Genomic DNA, 20,434 nt, shown 5'->3' on the forward strand with positions numbered 1-20,434 from the left:
AATGAGAAAAACAGCACACTATACCATACCATGATGCTACGTGAAGTCTGTATGTTTATCTGTTGTCATGTTTTTAGTGAGAATGTGAGAATGGACGACACACTGCTGCAGACCATGGGGACAAATAAACTAACCTGTTCCTGAAGTACAGCGGGAGAAATAATTATTTGATACCTCTCTGCTGTAAGTTTGCTCACTTACAAAGACATAAACAGTTTATCATTTGTGTGGTAGTTTCATTTTAATAGAGAGAGAAGAATATCAACCATAAATCCAGAAAAACAAACACATTGCATAGAAGTTAAATAAATAAATTGATTTGCATGTTACTGAGTGAAATATTTGAGCCCCTACAGCCTAGCCAATGGTTTTCAATTTCTTTCATTCCAACCTCTCCACCAACAAGGGCAAGAGGTTCTGCCAAATCACATCCGGACAAGACTGTAGACTTGTATAAGGCAGGTGAGAAGGTGACAACTGTTGTTGTGATTCGGCTTTTTATATGTTTGACATGCATCTCTTTTCCCTCAGCCAGAACACTGAAGATGGGTGGGTCTTCCAGCATGACAGTGACCCAAAACATACCACTAAGGCAACAAAGGTATGGCTAAAAAAGAAACAGATTAAGGTCATGGAGTGGCTGAGCCAGTCTCCAGTCCAATTCCCTAGATCCCAATCACATTAATAACTTATGTGTAGCTAATTGATATATAAGGCAACCACAACAACATGGAAAACTCCTTGTGGTTCACTGTCTCTATGTAGAAACAAAAGTTTAGCATCATTATTACAGCTGTGAAAATGTAAACTTCCTTCAGCGCGCAATCGTGAAGGGCACATGCATCTTTTTCCTTTACTCATGCTTGTAAGAAAAAAGGCATGCAACTCTTACTGGCTCCTGATATGGGCCTGTTTCTAAACCAAGGGTGAGGCAGAGACGGAGACTCTCGGTGACCTAATCCTTTTTGCTATTCTTAAAGGTTTCCACATTTCCTCTGCTGATGAACTTGACACATTGGCGGTAACAGCTTACAATTCGTGTTTGGCTCAATTTAAAAGCCATGGACATGATGGCCATGCCGACAATGATGAACAGCGAGGTAAGCATGAAGAACTTGGGGTGCTTGGGTATAATATCACCAAAACCAATGGTAGTGAGGGTGATGAAGCAAAAATAATAGGGGTCAAAGTCTTTAAAATCAGTTTCCCATATTGGCAGAATCAAGCCCCCAAAGCAAATGTAGGCAAAGACGATGAAAAGAATGAGCACGAAGGGGACATTCAGTGTTTCCATTTCATCTCCTAATCCTGTGAAATCCCACAAGGCATATCCTTTGGGTGGTGGCGGCAGACGATCGAGTTCTGGGCAGGACAGCGTCCTGAGCAGTGGACCCTTTCTCAGTAAATTCTCTCTGGCAAGAATCTTTTCAAAAATCTCTTTGTTGTTCTGAAGCTGGATGGACTTGTGCCGTACATCTGCCTGGCTGCGGAGCACCTGTCGGATGTCGAGGGGCTCGCGGATCACAACGTCATGGCTGAAAACAAAAGTACCATCCTCCTGGACCTGGTGCCTCGAGTCTCTCTTCTCAGTCTTCCATGGGGACCAGGTACGGGAGAAGAGTTTTTTGGAAAGGGTGTGAGCATGGATGTAGGCTCTAGACATCACCATAGCAAGGAAGTCTCCAACATCCAGGATGACCAGAAGCATAAGAGGGATGCCCACCATGGCATAGAAGACACAAGCCACCTTACCAGGCAGGGTGACTGGATAGATCTCCCCATAACCTGAAACAACAGACATTTTAAAGCTGTAATTAAACTGTTAATTATAGGACTGGCTTTTGTGACATTTGTGTGGTAGGAAAAATGTGACTGGTAGAAAATAATTTCAACACAGAAGGTATTATAGCTAGACCATGAACCTTCTAGACAACGTTCTTGTTATGCTTTGTTTTAGATGTTAGGTTGAGTGAAAGAAAACAGCGGTTCCTGTGATCACCATTAAAACCTGTACTGGGAAAAAGTGAGCGGGACGCCTTCATCAAAGCTCCTGATCAACAAACTCTGATGTGAAGAAAAGAAACTTTGTAGCTGCTCCATCCACCACTGTGTGTTTTACACAGAGACACATCTGCAGTAACCAACAACAAGTTGTTGTCAAACATGCAGATGAACTGTTAACTTAGTCTGATGCAGCTTGATGAAGGCTGACACAGAGTCTGCAGGGATGATGAGATGTACTAGACCATGTTTATTTCAAGGTTTTCATAACATTTTCACATTGAAAGTGAAATCATATAAAATACTGTCTCAATTAAATTGCAGTAACATTTAAAAATATGAACATAAAAGGTGTTTTCACAAGCCAGTAAAAATGTACATCATAACATCTTATTTTTAACAGCCCAGTAGAGCTCAAAGTGCATAAAATACTTGTGTCCTTCCCATTGTATTCAATTTGCTTATCTTCATTCTTATCACCACTTTCTTTGTGTGTGCGCGCCAATACATTTGTAGTTGAAAACATAAGAATTTAATATCCAACCAGTTTAGATGTTAATGTAGGCATTTGGCAACTCAGTTATGATTATCATTGTAGGGAAACAACACTTTACAATACTTATACTTCAATACAAACACTTCAGCTCTCATGCTTGGTATTTATTCTGTTCTACCTGTAATAAATATATTACAGAGCTGTTCTTTAGAGGCTTGCTACCTGATAAGTTGTTATTTTTTCCTCATCTGTCTTATTTCTCTTTCTCCTTATTAGCTTGCAACTTGGGACTCCACTCGTGGCTTGAATGGCAGCCTAAAGGAGAATCGGATAGAAAGTGGTATGCATGGAGTAGCACTCAAGATTGTAACATTACTGGTAAGTTGTGGGAGTACAGTGAATCTATTAACACTTGAACTGTGTAGGCAAATATCTGAGAAAGAAACAAACGCCAAAATATAAGCAAACACATTTGTTAGTTTTTTCTTTTTACCCACAAATTAAGCATCAGTGTTTCTGTAGGATGCACACTAGAACTGTTTTGCTGCATTTTTTTTCAGATATTCATACATTAACCCTAGATATTTTTAACACTACTTGAGGTTTCCATCATAAAGTTTGCTGTTGATGATTATCTGCAATTTGTGTGGATTTTATTATTTTTTTTGCAATAAATATTTTCATTTCCAGGTTAGATCTTAATCAAATGTCTCGTGCGCACAGCATGAAGCAACAACTTTGTGTATGTCACACAGTGGAAATTTGTATTTATCTTGTATATTGTTTTTATTCTGATTTTTAGTGTTTATTTATGAGTGTCATTTTATTTGCATGGTTTTATTCTATTTCTATTGCATGGTTTTTAGTGTTTTATGTGACATGGTTTGTATCCACTGTGGACTGGCTGCACATGGGACAAATTAGCTGATGGGGACCACCTGCTGAGGCATGGGTGTGTCCAGAGGTGGCCTATCAGCTGTGTAAAGACCTTTTAAAAGCAGGGCTAGCAGAGCGCTGAAGAGGGAAGGCCCAGAGTGGAAGAGGAATGCTAGATGGCCAGCGTGACACGACGGCCCAGTTGGACAGTGTGAAGGGCGACAGTGGGAGACGCTGCCTGTTATCGACCGCCAGACAGAGGTGTACCTCTGCCGGCATATGTGAGTAACGCTTTTCCCACTGTCGTATGCTGGGTGCAGCGGAGCTGGGAAAGGGTTGCCATGGCTATGAGCCAGGGTCTCTTCTGGGACGTGTTTTCTGGCCCCTATTTGTGTGTTTGCAGGTTGCTGACACGAGGGGATCCATGGTGGCATTGCATGGAGGATTCCAGTGTGAAATGGAAGCCGGGCTGGGATGTGGGCGGCCCAGTGAGCGGACAAGAGGGGAATAGGAGGCTCCTCCCCGTCGGCCTAATACAGGGCTAGCATGGAACCAACCCATGCAAAGGGGTTTCTGGCCCGCTGGTGGACCCATAATGCATCCATGGTTGTGGGACATGACATCAGGGAATTTTAGTAAATGTAGAAAATTGTATTTTTACTAGTTTTAGCTGTCAATAACATTTTTCCCATGTATGTTCTCAAGGATGTTTTTATTTGTGATCCCTGGCCTAGAAATAAACTGTTTCTGATGAGACCTGCTGCATCTCTGTGCCCTGGGTATCTGACTCCCCTGCTCCCCCTTGTATTTTAAAGAATCTTTCTTTTTAGCGTAAAAAGTCCGCCCGTGTCACATGTACATGATACACAATACTGCATATTTCTTTAAAGCTTGAATTTCAACATAAACTAAATACAACAGAACAAACAGATGAGTGAAACTTGATCCCTCAGCTAGTAAAGTCATGTCTTAAGCATGCTGCAAAATACATCTTTGTGATATTTTAACTGAACCTCTGCAATCACGTATATAAATACTCTCTACTTGAGAGTATTTATATATTTTTGCATTTAAAAAGTTTTCTTTAAAAAAACATTTTTATATGGTAAGTAAATGCAGAAGGTTTCTTTTTTTTTTTTTTTTTTGGGTTTTGACAAATGAAATCGATGAAACAAAAAACACTGAAATTTCTCAAATGGAAACTAATGAGCAGTTCATTTTGAAAGACGTGTTTTTTATTATTGCTCTTGAATAAGACAAAAGTATTTCTTGTCTGATTACTCAATTATTGATTGGAAAATAGATTAATCAGTTGCTAAAATAATCAATAGCTGCTGTCCTAATAATAACTAATGATTAAATGCTGAGAGCAATATAAACACATAGTGAGTAAAAAAAGTTAATTGAAGAAGAAACACCCAGTGCATCATGGGAATCCCCGGCAGCCTACACCTATTGCAGCATAACTAAGGGAGGATTCAGGGTCACCTGGTCCAGCCCTAACTATATGCTTTAGCAAAAAGGAAAGTTTGAAGCCTAATCTTGAAAGTAGAGATAGTGTCTGTCTCCTGAATCCAAACTGGAAGCTGGTTCCACAGAAGACGTGTCACATTCCTGGGTCTCTTGACCCAGCGTTTTGAGTTTTAGTTTATTTGGATGTTATGTTTAAGTTCTTTAGGGTAGCTAAGTTCATTTGTTTATTAGATTCCCTTTGTATTTTCTACCCCTGTATTTGAGTTTCCCTCTCCCTTTATGTCAGAGGTTCCCAAAGTGTGGGGTCCGCCCCCTAGGGGGGGGCGCGGTATGAAAAGAAAGAAAAGAAAAAAAAAAGAGCGCTTGGACACTGTGGACAGGTTTTTGACGGGGCTCCCACATAAACGCAAAGCAGGAGATGAAGCATCGCCAAATATGTTTCCAAACCAACTTCCTTCCAAGCCAAAGACTAGAAAATATGGTGAAGCATATCTTCCCTTTGGCTTCACCTGCACAAGTGCCAAGGTAGGTCTCCCCTGCAAAATTAGTTTCCCTGCGTCGGGAGCAGCGCTGGGCTCTCCAAATCACGGACAAACAGGATCCCACATTCTTGATTTTTAGTTCACAAACACTTCTTGTAATGACTAACTACTCCTGACATTTTGGACATGTTAGCTCTTTATGCAGTAAAGTTACAGCGGGATACAAATAATATCAGGCTGATCCTGCCGTAATTTGTTCCCCCGGTTCAAATCACGGACAAACAGGATCCCACAGCTGTTTATGTGTTTAAACCCATTTTGCACAGAGAGGCATTTTTTGAAAAATGTATTGACATCAATGTTGAAAATTATTACACAGGAAAAAAACAACTACATGTAAAATAATCACACCGTGACGCCTCTGCCTTTCTGAATGGAGGGACAGTAACTGTGTGTAAAACCTGCAGATACTCAGATTAACAGTATTTTGTCTCTATCTGCCATTCTGCAATTCATCTCATGTAAACAATAACGTGGCGCACAGCGTGACGTGAAAAGAGGCACATACCTTTGTCGTTGCGTGACGAACTCTGTAATCCTCGTCCACACGTAAACGCAAAAAAGGAGTTTTAAATAATCTCCGTTTTCGGTGAATCGCAACGCCGTTTACGTGTTGACGAAAGGCCCAAACGCATAGAAACAGCTGCGTTTTCAAAAATACCCGTGTAGGTGTGGACGTAGCGTAAAAGAGTTAGTAGTTTATTTTATTACTACCTGTAATTTATTGCTGTTTACTTGTATTTGCTTAATTGTTTACTAAATGTTTGAGGTGTGAAATAAACCGCAATGGAGTTTGTAAACAAAATATGGGTGTGTGTGTTTGGAGGATGTGTTTGTGCGGGGGGGGGGGGGGGAGGCCGAACATTTTTCTTGTAAAAAAGGGGGCCTGGCAAAAAAAGTTTGGGAACCACTGCTTTATGTGTTTCATGCTGCGTGTTTTATGTTGTTGCTGTTATGTCTCATGTTTCCTGTTTTATTTTGAAGGTCTGTGTCCTATGTCAGTGTAGTCAGCTTTGCTTCCTTTGTCTCGTTGCTTTGGTTTTTTATGCTTTAATTCCCCCAGTTTAGGTTATCCTTTAGCTTCATCTCTGCCTTTTGTTTTCTGTAGTTTTTACCAGCCTTAATAAACGGCTCGCTTTCTGTTAACGTTCAAGTTTTGTCCATGTTCTTTGGTGTCTGCGTTTTGGGTCCTTTTCATCAATCCATACAGTTTGCCTCTGCCAGACTGTGATAAGAGGGGCCTGAAAACTGAAGGCTCTGCCTCCCATTCTACTTTTAAATACTCTAGGAACAACAAGTAAGCCTGCAGTGTGAGAGCGAAGTGCTCTAATAGGGTGATATGGTACTACAAGGTCATTAAGATAAGATGGGGCCTGATTATTTAAGACCTTGTATGTGAGGAGCAGGATTTTGGATTCTGGATTTAACAGGAAGCCAATGAAGGGAAGCCAAAACAGGAGAAATCTGCTCTCTCTTTCTAGTCCCTGTCAGGACTCTTGCTGCAGCATTTTGGATCAGCTGAAGGCTTTTCAGGGAGTTTTTAGGACATCCTGATAATAATGAATTACAGTAGTCCAGCCTGGAAGTAATAAGATAAGATAAGATAAGATAACCTTTATTAGTCCCACACGTGGGAAATTTGTTTTGTCACAGCAGGAAGTGGACAGTGCAAAAGTTATGAAGCAAAAATTAGAATAAAATAAAATAAGAATAAATCCAGTACACAACTGTACAGAATAGAATAAAATAAAATACTATATACAGTAGAATAAAATAGAATAAAATATACAATAAGATAAAAATAGAATACAAATGCTATATACAACTGAGTAAAAATACAACGATGCCAGAAAAGATTATTGCACATTAGTGTTATTGCACATTTGTGGATATGTGTGTTTGATCAGTTGAAGTCTTTATTGTGGAGTCTGACAGCAGTGGGGAGGAAAGACCTGCGAAATCTCTCCGTCCCACACCGTGGGTGCCGCAGTCTCCCACTGAAGGAGCTGCTCAGTGCCGTCACAGTCTCATGCATGGGGTGGGAGATGTTGTCCAACAGGGATGACAGCTTAGCCACCATTCTCCTGTCACTCACCACCTCCACTGGGTCCAGAGGGCATCCTAGAACAGAGCTGGCCCTTCGGATCAGCCTGTTCAGTCTCTTCCTGTCCCCGGCGGAGATGTTGCCGCCCCAGCAGACCACACCATAAAAGATGGCAGAGGCCACCACAGAGTCATAGAAGGTCTTCAGGAGTGGGCCCTCCACTCCAAACGACCTGAGTCTCCGCAGCAGGTACAGCCTGCTCTGCCCTTTCCTGTAGAGGGCGTCTGAGTTATGAGTCCAGTCCAGTTTGCTGTTCAGATGAACACCAAGGTACCTGTAGCTGTCCACAGCCTCAATGTCCATACCTTGGATGTTCAGTGGTTGCAGTGGAGGATGTTTGTGCCTGCGGAAATCTACCACCAGCTCCTTGGTTTTACTGGCATTGATCTGGAGGTAGTTCAGCTGGCACCAGTCCACAAAGTCTTGGGTCAGTCCTCTGTACTCCTTGTCGTCCCCATCAGTGATGAGGCCGACTATTGCAGAGTCATCAGAGAACGTCTGCAGGAAGCACTGGGTGGAGTTGTGGGAGAAGTCTGCAGTGTAGATGGTGAAGAGGAACGGAGCCAGAACCGTTCCCTGTGGGGCCCCCGTACTGCAGACGATCCTGTCCGACACACAGCCCTGAGTCCTCACATACTGTGGTCGGTCGGTGAGGTAGTCCAAAATCCAGGTAGTGAGGTGATGGTCCACTCCAGAGTTCTCCAGCTTGTCCTTCAGAACCGAGGGAAGAATGGTGTTGAAGGCACTGGAGAAATCAAAGAACATGATTCTCACAGTGCTCCCAGCGGTCTCCAGGTGAGCGAGGGAACGATGTAGGAGGTGAATGACGGCATCATCCGCTCCAATGCCAGGCTGGTAGGCAAACTGAAGTGGGTCCAGTGATGAGCTCACCAGGTGCCGAAGCTGAGCCAGGACCAGCCGCTCCAGGGTCTTCATCAGGTGGGATGTCAGAGCCACCGGCCTGTAGCTGTTGAGGTCCTTGGGGCGTGAAGTCTTTGGCACTGGTACAACACAGGAGGTTTTCCAGAGCTGTGGGACTCTTCCCAGCCTCAGGCTCAGGTTGAAGAGGTGCTCCATCACCCCACACAGTTGGTCCGCGCAGGACCTGACGACCCTCGAGCTGATGCCATCTGGACCCGCTGCCTTCTTGGCTTTAATCCTCCTCAGTTCCCTCCTAACCTGGGTGGCTGAGAGAGACAGGCTGGAGCCTTGTGTTGAGTGTGTATTGGATGCTGTTGTTGGGGGTGGGGAGGGGTGAGCAGGGTGAATAGAGGAGGTGTGAAGTGTCTGAGGTGTCAGAGGTGGAACAGCAGCAGTGGGGGTGGGTGAGTCTGCAGCCAATGTTGGAGACTGCCTCATGGCTGAATCAAATCTGTTGAAGAAATGATTCAGTTCATTTGCCCACCTCACATCCCTCCCAGGCAGAGAGTTCTGATGTTTGTGGCCTGAGATGGTTCTGAGGCCTCTCCAGACTTCACCAACGTTATTTTGCTGAAGCTGGTTCTCCATCTTTTGCCTGTAGCTGTCCTTCCCATTCCTTATCAGTCCCCTCAGCTCTCTCTGCACCCTTTTCAACTCCTCTTTGTCTTTGGATTTGAAGGCCCTCCTCTTCTGCTTGAGGACAGGTTTAATTTCTGGGGTAATCCAGGGTTTGTTGTTGGAGAAACACCGTACAGTCCTGGTAGGTACGGTGTTATCCACAAAGAAATTAAATGCATGAACTAGTTTTTCAGCGTCACTCTGAGACAGGATATTTCTAATTTTAGAGATGTTGCACAAATGGAAGAAAGCAGTCTTACATATTTGTTTAATATGTGCATTGAAGGACATGTCCTGGTCAAAAATGACTCCAAGGTTCCTCACAGCATTACTGGAGGCCAAGGTAATGCCATCCAGAGTAAGAATCTGCTTAGATACCATATTTCTAAGATTTTCAGGGCCGAGTACAATAACCTCAGTTTGATCTGAATTAAGAAGCAGAAAGTTAGCGGCCATCCAGGTCTTTATGTCTTTAAGACATTCCTGCAGTTTAACTAATTGGTGTGTGTTACCTGGCTTCATGGACAGATAGAGCTGCGTGTCATCTGCATAGCAGTGAAAATTTATGCTATGTCTTCTAATGATGCTGCCTAAGGGAAGCATGTATAATGTAAACAGAATTGGTCCTAGCACTGAACCCTGTGGAACACCATAATTGACCTTAGTGTGTGAAGAGGACTCTCCATTTACATGTACAAATGGGAGTCTTATCTCTTCATCACCAGATAGTGGGAGCTATATCTGAGGGAGGAAGTGAACTGTCCTTAAAAGTTGATGTGGAGGAAAGAGGAAAAATGGGAAAGGATAAGGATTTGATAAGTTTGGCAAAGACCAAACTGTGATTGTTAGACAACTGGATACAAGGAAGGAAAAATGATGAACCAGCAGTAGTCATGGCTAGCTAAGGACCGCAGAAGCAGAATGAACACACACCACCTACAACAATAATCGTTGTGGCAGACCATGTGTACTCTTTCATGGAAACAGTGTTCCCTGATGGCTGAGGCCTTTTTCAGAAGGATATTGCACCCTACCACTAAGCAAAAAAGGTTCAGGATTGGTTTGAGAAACACAACAATGAGTCTGAGGTGTTGACTTTACCTCCAAATTCCTAAGATCCCGATCCAATCAAGCGTCTGTGGCATGTGCACGGCCAAGAAGTCTGATTCTCACCTTGACACTTACAGGACTTAAGGATCTGTTACCAACATTTTTCATGCACCTGCTTTAGGCTTGCGGGTGAATTTTTCTGTAAAGGTTTCTAGTGACTGTCTTCTTTGAAACTCAGCTCGAGACATGGCTAAGTCATTTACTAGTGTCTTGGCAGTCTTTCTGGGACAGATCTCACATCAGTTTTTGGCATGATGCTTTCTGAAGTAACTACTCAAACCCTTCATGAAGTTTTTATACTGTGTGTAAACTGAAAGATAACCCTGTTCCCTATCATAATACACTTTGATTTGAAAAGCTTTGAGCATAGCAAAGTTAAAGCACATTACTGGTTTGTGTTATGGCACGTTTTCAGGGGGCTAATAATTGTGACCCTGGTAATTTTCTTCCTGAAATAATTCAGGTATTGTGTGACAATGGAAATAATTTATGGTTTTAAAAGAGAACTAGTATGTTGGTCTGTTTAAAAAAAGCCCTTGAGAAACTTTTGACAAATTGCACTCTTGCTGTGAGCCATGAACGAAGTCTTCAGCTTACAAGACAACACAGTAGACAATGTTCCTCTGAACCTCTAACAACCTCTAATAAGCTTTTTTGCGGTTACTCCTCTGGAAGTGCCTCGTCTTTGGAGATTTGTGGGCTTCCTGTAGCTGCTAAGCCATTAGCAATTAGATCTCTTTACCACTTGTGATGTGTTTGACAGTAACACTAATGTATCTACACAAGGCTCTTACACATCAAATCAGGTCAGTTCCAGATAAGAAGAATGGTTTGCTCAGCACTTACAATATAACCATAACAAATTCATCACTAATAACTCATCATAATGATACATTATGAAAAATGAATAGCAACAGAATCACCTGTGGAAATCATGGCAAATTTAAGTAATTCTAATTTGTACATTTCTGAAAGCGTCCATCCATCTATCCTTTATCCTCTGCTGATCCAGTTCAGGCTGAGAGGTGCTGGAGCCTATCTGAGCTGTCATAGATCACCAGTCCATCACAGGGAGACACAGACACAGTTCACATTCACACCAACGGGCTGTTTGGAGTGAACTTAACCCCACTCACTGCCTCATAGCTCATAGCTGGGTGGGCCCTTCCTTTGCATCTTCTCCCTGTGTCCATGCGAGTTCTGCTGGGTTAGTTAGTGGGTTTCTTAATTAATGTATATTAATTAAAACCTTTTGGTTATTGTGAAAAATAGCTTCTGAAGAAAATGTATTAAGTCACAGTGACATTAACAGTTTGAAAACATTTTTGATATTAAAAACATATTTTCAGTATGTAAATTTTGAGTTAGACCATTAAAATTTGAAATGATTGACTTATTAGAGCAATACAGTTTGACCTAAACACTCCCTTAAATATAAACATAGAAGCCAAGGAGTCAGGAGTAAACATCCTCTTTAGATCTGTAGTTGGGCACTGGGGCGGTGGAGGAGTGGAAGCACTACAGGCAGCGATACAGTAACACTGACATGTCAGAGGGGCAGAATAGGAACTACAGGTAACTGAAAACTGTGTCTGGTATCTGACATGACGACAGTAAAACACACAGTGCACAGTTGTTAGCACTGCTATCTCACAGCAGGTTATTCCTGGGCTTAAACCTGGGTAAGGTGAAGCTCAGGATCCTGGTCACATTGGAAAAAATGCCAGGGTTGATGCTGCCTATGTCAGCCCAAGACAGTCTTACAAAAGATATCGTTAATCTCACGATCGTCAATTCCAGGTTAAAAAAGGCTTAAAAAATGAAAAACAAAGTTGTTTGCTGAACTCGCTCACAGGGTTTGCTCCATTTCTCATAATTAACATATGAAATTTTAGTCATCTTTAAAAATATATTTATATTTTGTGAGTATAAAGTGACATTAACTCCTGATAATCAAAAACCAAAGCAAGTCAACACCTATACTCTCCCAGGGGGAAAATGGCCAGCACAAATTCACATGTTCAGTCTTAGCTGAACTTGGCATGTCACTCTTATCAATCAAAGATGATCAGTTCTGGCTCTTACAAAAACAACAAACAAACAAACAAACAAAACTTTGCAGTACACAAAACCCCCACATGGAGGCGTCAAACTAGAGCGTCAACCAGACAGTGGGCGACATCACAGTAGTTATGTCTGTGCATGATGTAAAGAGCAGCACTGTGCAGCTGATTTCTAACTGAGAGCATACAGACACATCGGGAAACATTTTTAATATGTTCTGATGTTAAACGATGGCTGACATGACACATGTGCTGGTAAACACAGCTTGATTCCATTTGGGACGTGTAGCTGCTGCATGGTTTGTGGGCTGTTTCGCGTTGTCAGCATAATAAGTTTCGTAGCTCCACTCCCAGACATCAAGTGCAGTAGGCTTCTGATTACTTTTAGAAAGTGCCTTTGCAAAGTGTACCAACAGAAGAGTCAGTGATCTTTGTGGCACTGGTCCCAAGCACACTCAGATATCCCAACAATCCAAATCCCAGCAACCATCTGCTTATTAGACATCGATAAAGAAAGCCGTGATCTGTTTTGGGATGTTTGCTTGTTAGACTGATATTTTATATGTGACTGTATTAAAGTAGTTAAAAATATGCTTCAAGTACTGACAGCACTGTAACACCTTCTTCACAAAGGGGGCTAATAAATTTTGAACATACATTTTTGGAGGTGCATGTAGTCTGTGCTGTGGGAGGAGATGACATTTAAAGTCTGTAAGCATCCAGTACATTTGGTCATGTGACTGAAGTAACTCTCGCTAGGACGGAGAGACGCTGTGTTTGAGGAGAGGCATCATTTCCGTGAAGCCTGAACAAAGCCCAGAGTCATACAATCATTAATTAACCAGGCTATCTGTTGCTGTGGTTACTAATGTTTAGAGAAGTCACTCACTTTATGAGGAAACATCTATGCACACAACGATTATATTATAATCACTAATGCAGACAGTGACTGGGGAGAAATAACAAATCTACTATCAAATACATTCTGACCTTAGTAAACACACGAGACCTAAAAACAACGTGTTCTGGCTCCATGTAGCAAACCATTTACCTCTGTGACTCTGCCTGACATCTCTGCTGTCTAAGGCGACGTTGACAGTTTGAATAATGAATTAAATCCCTGTGAATGGAGGTGGCAACACTGAACACAACACCTGAAATCATATAAACAAACAAAAATGCTATTATGAGACAGTTTATTGTGTTTGTGTATCGTATTACTATGAGCACACTGGTATCCTGTTGATTTTAGCACAATCCCTACTGACTTGTATTCAGCCCATCATCTGCCTCAGGTTTTGGTGTACTTGTGTGTTCTTCTATTTTACATTATAAACATAACCAGCTCTGCAGACAAGCATACACCACATATATATACATATATATATATATTTACACACCTTATATGGGAAGCATGTTTAGTGCCTGACAATGTCAATACTGCAATATCAGCACACAGTCATTAGCACCAAAGTGCATCAAGCCACAAGTAAGGCAGACCACAGCAACTGAAGACTGACCAGAGAAGAGTAACAAGTCAATAATGCTCAGTACCACAGGCTTGGTTTTAAAGGCCTTATTAGTGCTGCATCACGATGCCACACTAGCAAAGGAAACAACTGTATAATGTGTAAAAATGTTTTCTTAAAAACAAGACAAAACACACATGTGATATTGATATTAGAAATTACAACAAGCAGTAATTTTCTATGGTAGTTTCACCTTAAAGGAGAAAGAGAGAGAATGTCAACTAAATATCTGAGCAGCTGGGGTAGAAGGGCCTCGGTCACGGGCATGTGCAGAGCAACCCTGGAGCTCTGTCAGAGTCACCATTGGGCTCTCAGTCAACTCTTTGACCAAGGCTTTGGAGTTTGCCAAAATGGACCTGAATGACTCTCAGGCCATAGGAAACAGCATTCTTTGATTCAGTGAAAGATTGGACAGACGGATGGTCTGGATTGGGAGGGAGGCTGGACAAAAAGACACCACAGGTGGTAAACTGAGTTTTTGGACATGATTTCGACAGGCACACAGCTGTCCAGATATGATCCCATAGCTGACAGTGCATGTCAGAGCACAGACAAAGCCATGACGTCCAAAGAATTGTCTGCAGAGCTCTGAGACAGATAATTCCAGGCCAATCTGAACAATCACGGTAGAACAACCTTAGTTAGGGAGGCGAACCCGGCAGTCACTCTGCCCGAGCTTCAGTGTTGCTCTGTGGAGAGAGGAAAACTTTCCAGAAGGACAACTGTTTCTACAACACTCCATCAATTAGGCCTGTATGGAAGATGGGCCAGAGAGAAGCCACTCCTCAGTAAAAGCCCCATGACAGCCCCCCGGAGCTTGCCAAAAAGAAGCAGAAGGACGTTAGGATCACCAGAAACACCTCTGGTCTGATGAAACAAATATTGTATTCTTTGGACTGAATGTTAAGCATCATGGCTGGAGGAAACCAGACACTGCTCATCACCTCCCCAATAAGCAAAGTGATGGCACCATCGTGCTATGGGAAGGAACTGGGAGACCAGTCAGGATCGAGGAAAAGATGAATGCAGCAGTGATAGAGACAACCTGTAGGATAACGTGCTCCAGAGTGCTTTGGACCGGGAGTAAAGTTTCATCTTCCTTAAGCACACAGCCGAGACAAGAAAGGAGTGTGAATATCTGTGAAAGAACATGGTCTGAAAATGGCTGTGAAAGTGACCCACCCTGTAAAACCTGATGGAGTTGGAGAGGTTCTGCTAAGAAGAATGGAAGAAACTGCCCTGAAATACAGAAATAGGCGTGCCTCATTGACGTACTCAAAAAGACTTGAGGCTGTAATTGCTGCCAAAGGTGCTTCAAGTATTGAGCAAAGGCTGTTAACACTGTGTGTGTGTGTGTGTGTGTGTGTGTGTGTGTGTGTGTGTGTGTGTAAAATGTTGAGGTGAGAAATGTATTTAATTCATTTTGGATACATAAACTGCATTTTTGTTCGTCAATATACTGACGACAGCTTTGATACATATGTGACAAAGTGACAGATACGTGCTGTGCAGTTATTTTAAAGCTAGCTAACGACTCCTGTGTCGGCTACTTCGGCTCTGCTCTTTGCTTAGTGTCATTATTTACTGACAGAACATCAGCAAAAGTTATAATCATGAATGACACCAGCAACTCGCCTGTTTTAGACAGTGTTACTTTAGAAAGTGTGTTTTTTCCTATGAAGCATCATTTTTGAATAACAATACAAACTAGATGTGAAGTGGTGCATTTTTCAAAATGAGCTATCACCCAGTACCTGTCACAAGCTCATTTCCTCATAGACATTTTAAACATTCAGTCAGTGCCCCTTTTAAGGAAACTTATCACCCAAACTTCTAAATGCAAAGCCACATTTGGAGCATTACAACCTGCGCCCAGATGAAGGTAACCCTCACAGTCAAGCAATAATTTCACAGTCCTGCCTTTGATACAACAGGATACTTGATTATGTGTGTAAATTTGGCTTTTGGCCCACCTAAATAATCCACAGTTGTATATGTTGCTGTGCATATATAGGTTTACTGTATATATTGATGGCTCTGTCTTATGAAACCTCATATTTGGAAAACTTGCATACATTTGGATATTTTCATAATGAATTTGCCCACCTTTCTGTGCCTGACACATGTGTCCCGAGGATTCATTATTGTGAATCGGTATTAAAATATCAGGTGTAGGCTCAGATATTTCTGATGGTTTTGTGTCACTTCAGTTGAGTTTTAGCTGATTATTCTTCTGGTATGGTAGCAGCAAGACTGACAGATGTTAGAGTTTTACTCGAATTTGACAAGATGACAAAAACTTTATATCTTTGACCCACTCTCTTCTTAGGATTTGCATAAAATTTAAATAATAAAGCACATAATCGTTTAGCGATTAGTACAGCATCCCAACGGACTTACCAACTGTTGTGAAAACAGTGCAGCAGAAGAACATAGAGCCGAAAAAATCCCATCTATCAGGTCTCTGGAACCATATGGACTGGAACTCGTTCTGCATTTTCTCCGTCACTCCCTCCACTATTTGTTCAGCGGCGGTGCCGTTAGCTGAGAAAGAGACGAGAAAATCCCAGTGCAGAGCAAATGCTACTGATACAATGATAATATAAAGTCTGTTTAATTACCAAACCCATAATTAAGTTCATCAAAGACACATTTTTTTGTATTATCTTTGTACAGCACCTTGGCCAACATTTTGTTGTTATTAAATGTGCTACATAAATACAGTAAAAGTAAATCTGCTCTGCTACAATCAGAGTTTTGGGAGCGCTCACCGGTGAGGTTTTGTACGGTCTCTACCATGTGGCACAGAAACTTGTGGTACTCTTCCTGGACAGCGGACGGTGTGTGTCCCTCGATGTGTTGGAAAATAAGCGCACCCAGCGCTGCGTATGCCACCAAAGAGGAGCACAGCAAAAGGTGCGGAACGAACCTCCAAAAACGCGCAGCGCACTTCTTAGACTCATTCTTTACACTTATTGTTCTCTTGGCTTTCACTGACATCTTCGTCCTCGGCCCCTGCAGCGCCTGCAGTCCGTGAGGAGAGCACTTGGAGTTCCGTTAACTGCTGGCTGCGTCGGTCTGTCTCTCTTCTGCCAAGTGTAGAGAACCCGTCGCGGGGCCGCGCACAGCCAGAGCGGAAATGATTTGACTTTATGATATAATTAGTGCACGTGGTTAAAAATAAATAAATAAAAAGTTACGTTCTTGATGACCTTCAGTTGAACATTTCAGAACAAGTTTCTGTTCCTGGTCAGAGACACTTCATATCAACCACTGAAGTCAAATTCACTCCACCCGTTGTTAAAAAACACATTCCAACAGCCCAGACAGAGTGGCCCGCATGTTAACCCGCATCTCTACACATAAAATCAAATTTACACAATTTCATCAACTTTAACTTGTATTTTCTTTTTGAATATCTTTACAAATAAACCTTTACAAAAGCCATTTTCTTCCACTTATCTTCCTTGGGGTTGTGGGAATGCAGGACCCTATCCCAGTGGGTACAATCTAGACAGGTCACCAGTCACAGGACTAACACAGAGAGACGGACAACCATCCTCTCATATTCATACCTGTACAATCACAAATAACTGCATATCTTTGGCCTGTGGGAGAATGGCATCAGAAAGGCAAGAGGTGGCTCCCAGCAGCACATTCAAAACACTGAGGTTCAAACAAAAACTATTAGATTTACAGGGCAAACTGTGACGAAGTGAAAGACTCGATGGTTGTGGATTTACATGACAGGATCTGAAAGAGGAAGGACATCAGATTTGACCACATGAGGTGGCTGAAAGTGAAACCAACTAAAAAAACTAATGTGCAAACTGTTGTACAAAAATGGGGCGGGGGGTGGGGTGGGGGCTGAGGGAGGCAAACTGGAATATGAGATGACTGTGGAGAGCAGGCGGGCAGGTGAGCGGGCAGCAGGTGAACAGGGCTGCCAGGCGGGTTAGTTCGGGGAGCAGAGAGCTGCCACATGACGTCCTTCTGAGAGTCTGACTCTGCGGCTCCCTGTGCTCTTTTGCTCTGCGGTTGTGAATCCAGCATAGCGGACAGAGGACAGTGGGAACGAGACCTCTTGGTCTTCTGCTTTCTGAGTGGCTGTCCTCCACTCCTGTTCCCTCCACCCCCAAAACTCTCACCCCCTTCAGCTACAAGTGTGAGTTCTGCAACACATTCACCACAAAATGTCAACAAGCACAAATTCATGAATTTATGACTTGAGCTGAGCTTTTGTTCTCTGATTCCAGAGGTCACACCTGTGGTTGTAAGCTATAAATACATTTTAATTTTAAAATTTTAATTTTAATTGTAATAGATTATAACTTTAAATAAAAGTCTTGCATATTCAATAGTTCTTTACTGTTGACATTGTATTCACATGTCTAAATGTAATCCATTACATTTACATATTGTGCAAATGTAATGGATTACATTTCAGAAATGTCCAGAAAATGTCACTGCAATTACAATACACCGTTAGGTACAGATCACATCAAGTACAAATTATTCAAATATGTGTTGTATCTGTAGTGCTGTATTTCATGGACATGAGCCTCGAAGGATTTATACGTACAAAAATACTACAATACTTTAAAAAAGTTATAAAATGTCCTAATACTGCTCAGTACAGTTCAACTTCAAATCCTCATTTCATGTTAATAGAGAGAAGCAGAACAATAGACTTCCATGCCATTGCATGAAAGAAGTTTTTGATCCACAAGCAAACATGATCCATCATTTGGTGGAGAAGCCGGTAGAAGCCCAGCGGTAACACATTTCTTGTAGTTGGTCACCAGGTTTGCTCACTGCTCACGAGGGGTTTTGGCCCACTCATCATCACAGAAACTCCAAATCCATCAGGTTTCTTGGCTGCAGCTGGCAGCACAGTCCCTCTACAGATGATCTACAGAGTTCTTGGTGACTCTGGCCCTAACTGCTCCCAGATACTTAACAACCTCCTCCTGTGTGTGTTTGGGCGGATCCACCAACACTGTCGTGGTCAGATACTTACAGAAAACTTACAAATTTGTCAAGGAATCAGATAATTATATTCTGCACTGTAAGCTATTGTGACACTCTCTCTTTTTTAAACTCAGATGTACGGGGCTGTCTGCAGCTTGGTAGGTAGAGCAGGGTAGGAACTAATTAGAAGGTTGATGGTTCGATCCCTGGCTGCTCTAGTCCAAATATCCTTGGGAGATATAATGGCACCCGTCCATGAGTGTGAATGCTCGATAGAAAGCACTTACAGAAACCAAACACTTGAGCGTAGAAAACAGCGCTGGTATGAACAGGTGGGTGAAGGTGAACACAAACGTCTCCTGAGGAAAAAGCTCTAAAAAGTACTGCATTCTTTGATTTTTTTCATTTAGACAGTCAGGGTCAAGTTACGTACCCGCCACTGTTTGAATGAAACAGTGTGCGTTTCATTCATGTAACACTCACCCTTACTTATGCTGCAATAGGCCAAGGCTGCTGACGGCTTCCCATGATGCACTTTGTGTTTTTTAATCCATTCATCTCTTTTCACTCTCCGTGTATTTATACACACCTTTTCATTTAGTCATTAGTTATTACTAATCTGTACCACAGCAGAGAGCTGTCTTTGTCCTGGCTCCTCCCTCGGCTGCTCCGCCCTGAGCCAGGTTCTGCTGCTGGGTTCTCGTGGTTTGCTGTTCCTTCCCACTCCCACTTGTTGTCCCTGGTTGTTCACTGATTGCTGAGGTTTTCTCTGTATTGTTGGAGGGTCTTTACCCTACAATATATCACTCTTTGAGGCGACTGTTTTCATGATTTGGTGCTATAAAGATAAAATGTAATTGAGCAGCTATGGTAGAGTGGGGTTTTGTTTTAGCAACAAACTCTATGGGCACATGCTCAGAAACTGTAATATGTTGTCTGTCCTTCATTTTGGTGGTTCTGTTTCCTGTTTTGAGCGTATCCCCCCCCGAGTGTCCCAAACCAGAGAAAATGTGATAAAAAGTGAATGTATTACCCTGAACGTCTTGCCCTGCGAGGGTCTTTGGTGGATGTTAAGTAAAAGCACTGTCCTTTGCAGGTGATCACTGATTGGAGCTATTGCACCTATGTTGATGTTGACATTATTCCTGTTCCTGTTTCAGGATTTAAGACGTTTATTGTGTTTCCAAGTGTTGAAGTAGCGTGAGAAGCAACAGTATGTAATGGGGGCCCTGTGAGACAGTATTATAACAAGCTAAACAAGTAACAACTGAAACAGTGATAAAATGTAAAATACAATACAAATTCAAGAATATGTATGAGATAATTCAGAATAGTCCATTTTTAAGGTGAAGTGGTTGTTAGCGTGTAAAAGGGCCTCGATACATATGAGGATGAATATAAACTCATGTTAAAGGTTCAAAGCACAAACATCACAGCTGTCAGATGTGATGTTTGGATGTTTGAGTTCCCTTCCTCCCTGGAGCACAACTGCGTTGTTGCATTATTAACGTCACTGTAAATAAAAGCACTGAACTTTGAGTCCAACCTGCCTCGCTGGCTGTAACAGGATGATCTAACAACAAAATGGACTCATCAGCTCTCAGTGGTTAGGTGTGCCCTTGGATCATAAGAAGCGCTGCTGGAGCAGCAGATGCTTCGCTACATAACCGGAGAACTCGGCGCGATCGCTCAGTAGATCGGAGAAGTTAAAGGTCCCCTGGAGCACAGTC

General features: G+C 42.3%; 1 protein-coding gene and 1 long non-coding RNA gene across 2 annotated transcripts; one reads left to right on the plus strand and one right to left on the minus strand.

The window, feature by feature from the left end:
• The first annotated feature begins 504 nt into the window (after positions 1–504).
• On the plus strand, positions 505–4,468 carry LOC109204862 (uncharacterized). The gene is made up of 3 exons (XR_002064396.2): positions 505–601; positions 981–1,100; positions 2,774–4,468. It is a non-coding gene; the product is annotated as an uncharacterized LOC109204862 (long non-coding RNA).
• Positions 595–17,016, minus strand: kcnk18 (potassium channel, subfamily K, member 18). The gene is made up of 3 exons (XM_005459519.4): positions 16,505–17,016; positions 16,134–16,277; positions 595–1,785 (listed from the first exon to the last, which is right to left on the minus strand). The coding sequence occupies exons 1-3, from the start codon at positions 16,731–16,733 to the stop codon at positions 956–958; spliced, it is 1,203 nt and encodes a 400-aa protein (XP_005459576.1). The 5' UTR covers positions 16,734–17,016; the 3' UTR covers positions 595–955.
• Positions 17,017–20,434: the final 3,418 nt, after the last annotated feature.

This window comes from Oreochromis niloticus, linkage group LG13 (assembly GCF_001858045.2).
Source record: "Oreochromis niloticus isolate F11D_XX linkage group LG13, O_niloticus_UMD_NMBU, whole genome shotgun sequence".
NCBI lineage: Eukaryota > Metazoa > Chordata > Actinopteri > Cichliformes > Cichlidae > Oreochromis > Oreochromis niloticus.

Coding starts and splice junctions, on each gene's coding strand:
- kcnk18 (XM_005459519.4), bottom strand. CDS start 16,733: ATGTCAGTGAAAGCCAAGAGAACAATAAGTGTAAAGAATGAGTCTAAG. Junction 16,278..16,504: donor GACCGTACAAAACCTCACCG/GTGAGCGCTCCC, acceptor TCTCTTTCTCAG/CTAACGGCACCGCCGCTGAA. Junction 1,786..16,133: donor CACTGTTTTCACAACAGTTG/GTAAGTCCGTTG, acceptor CTGTTGTTTCAG/GTTATGGGGAGATCTATCCA.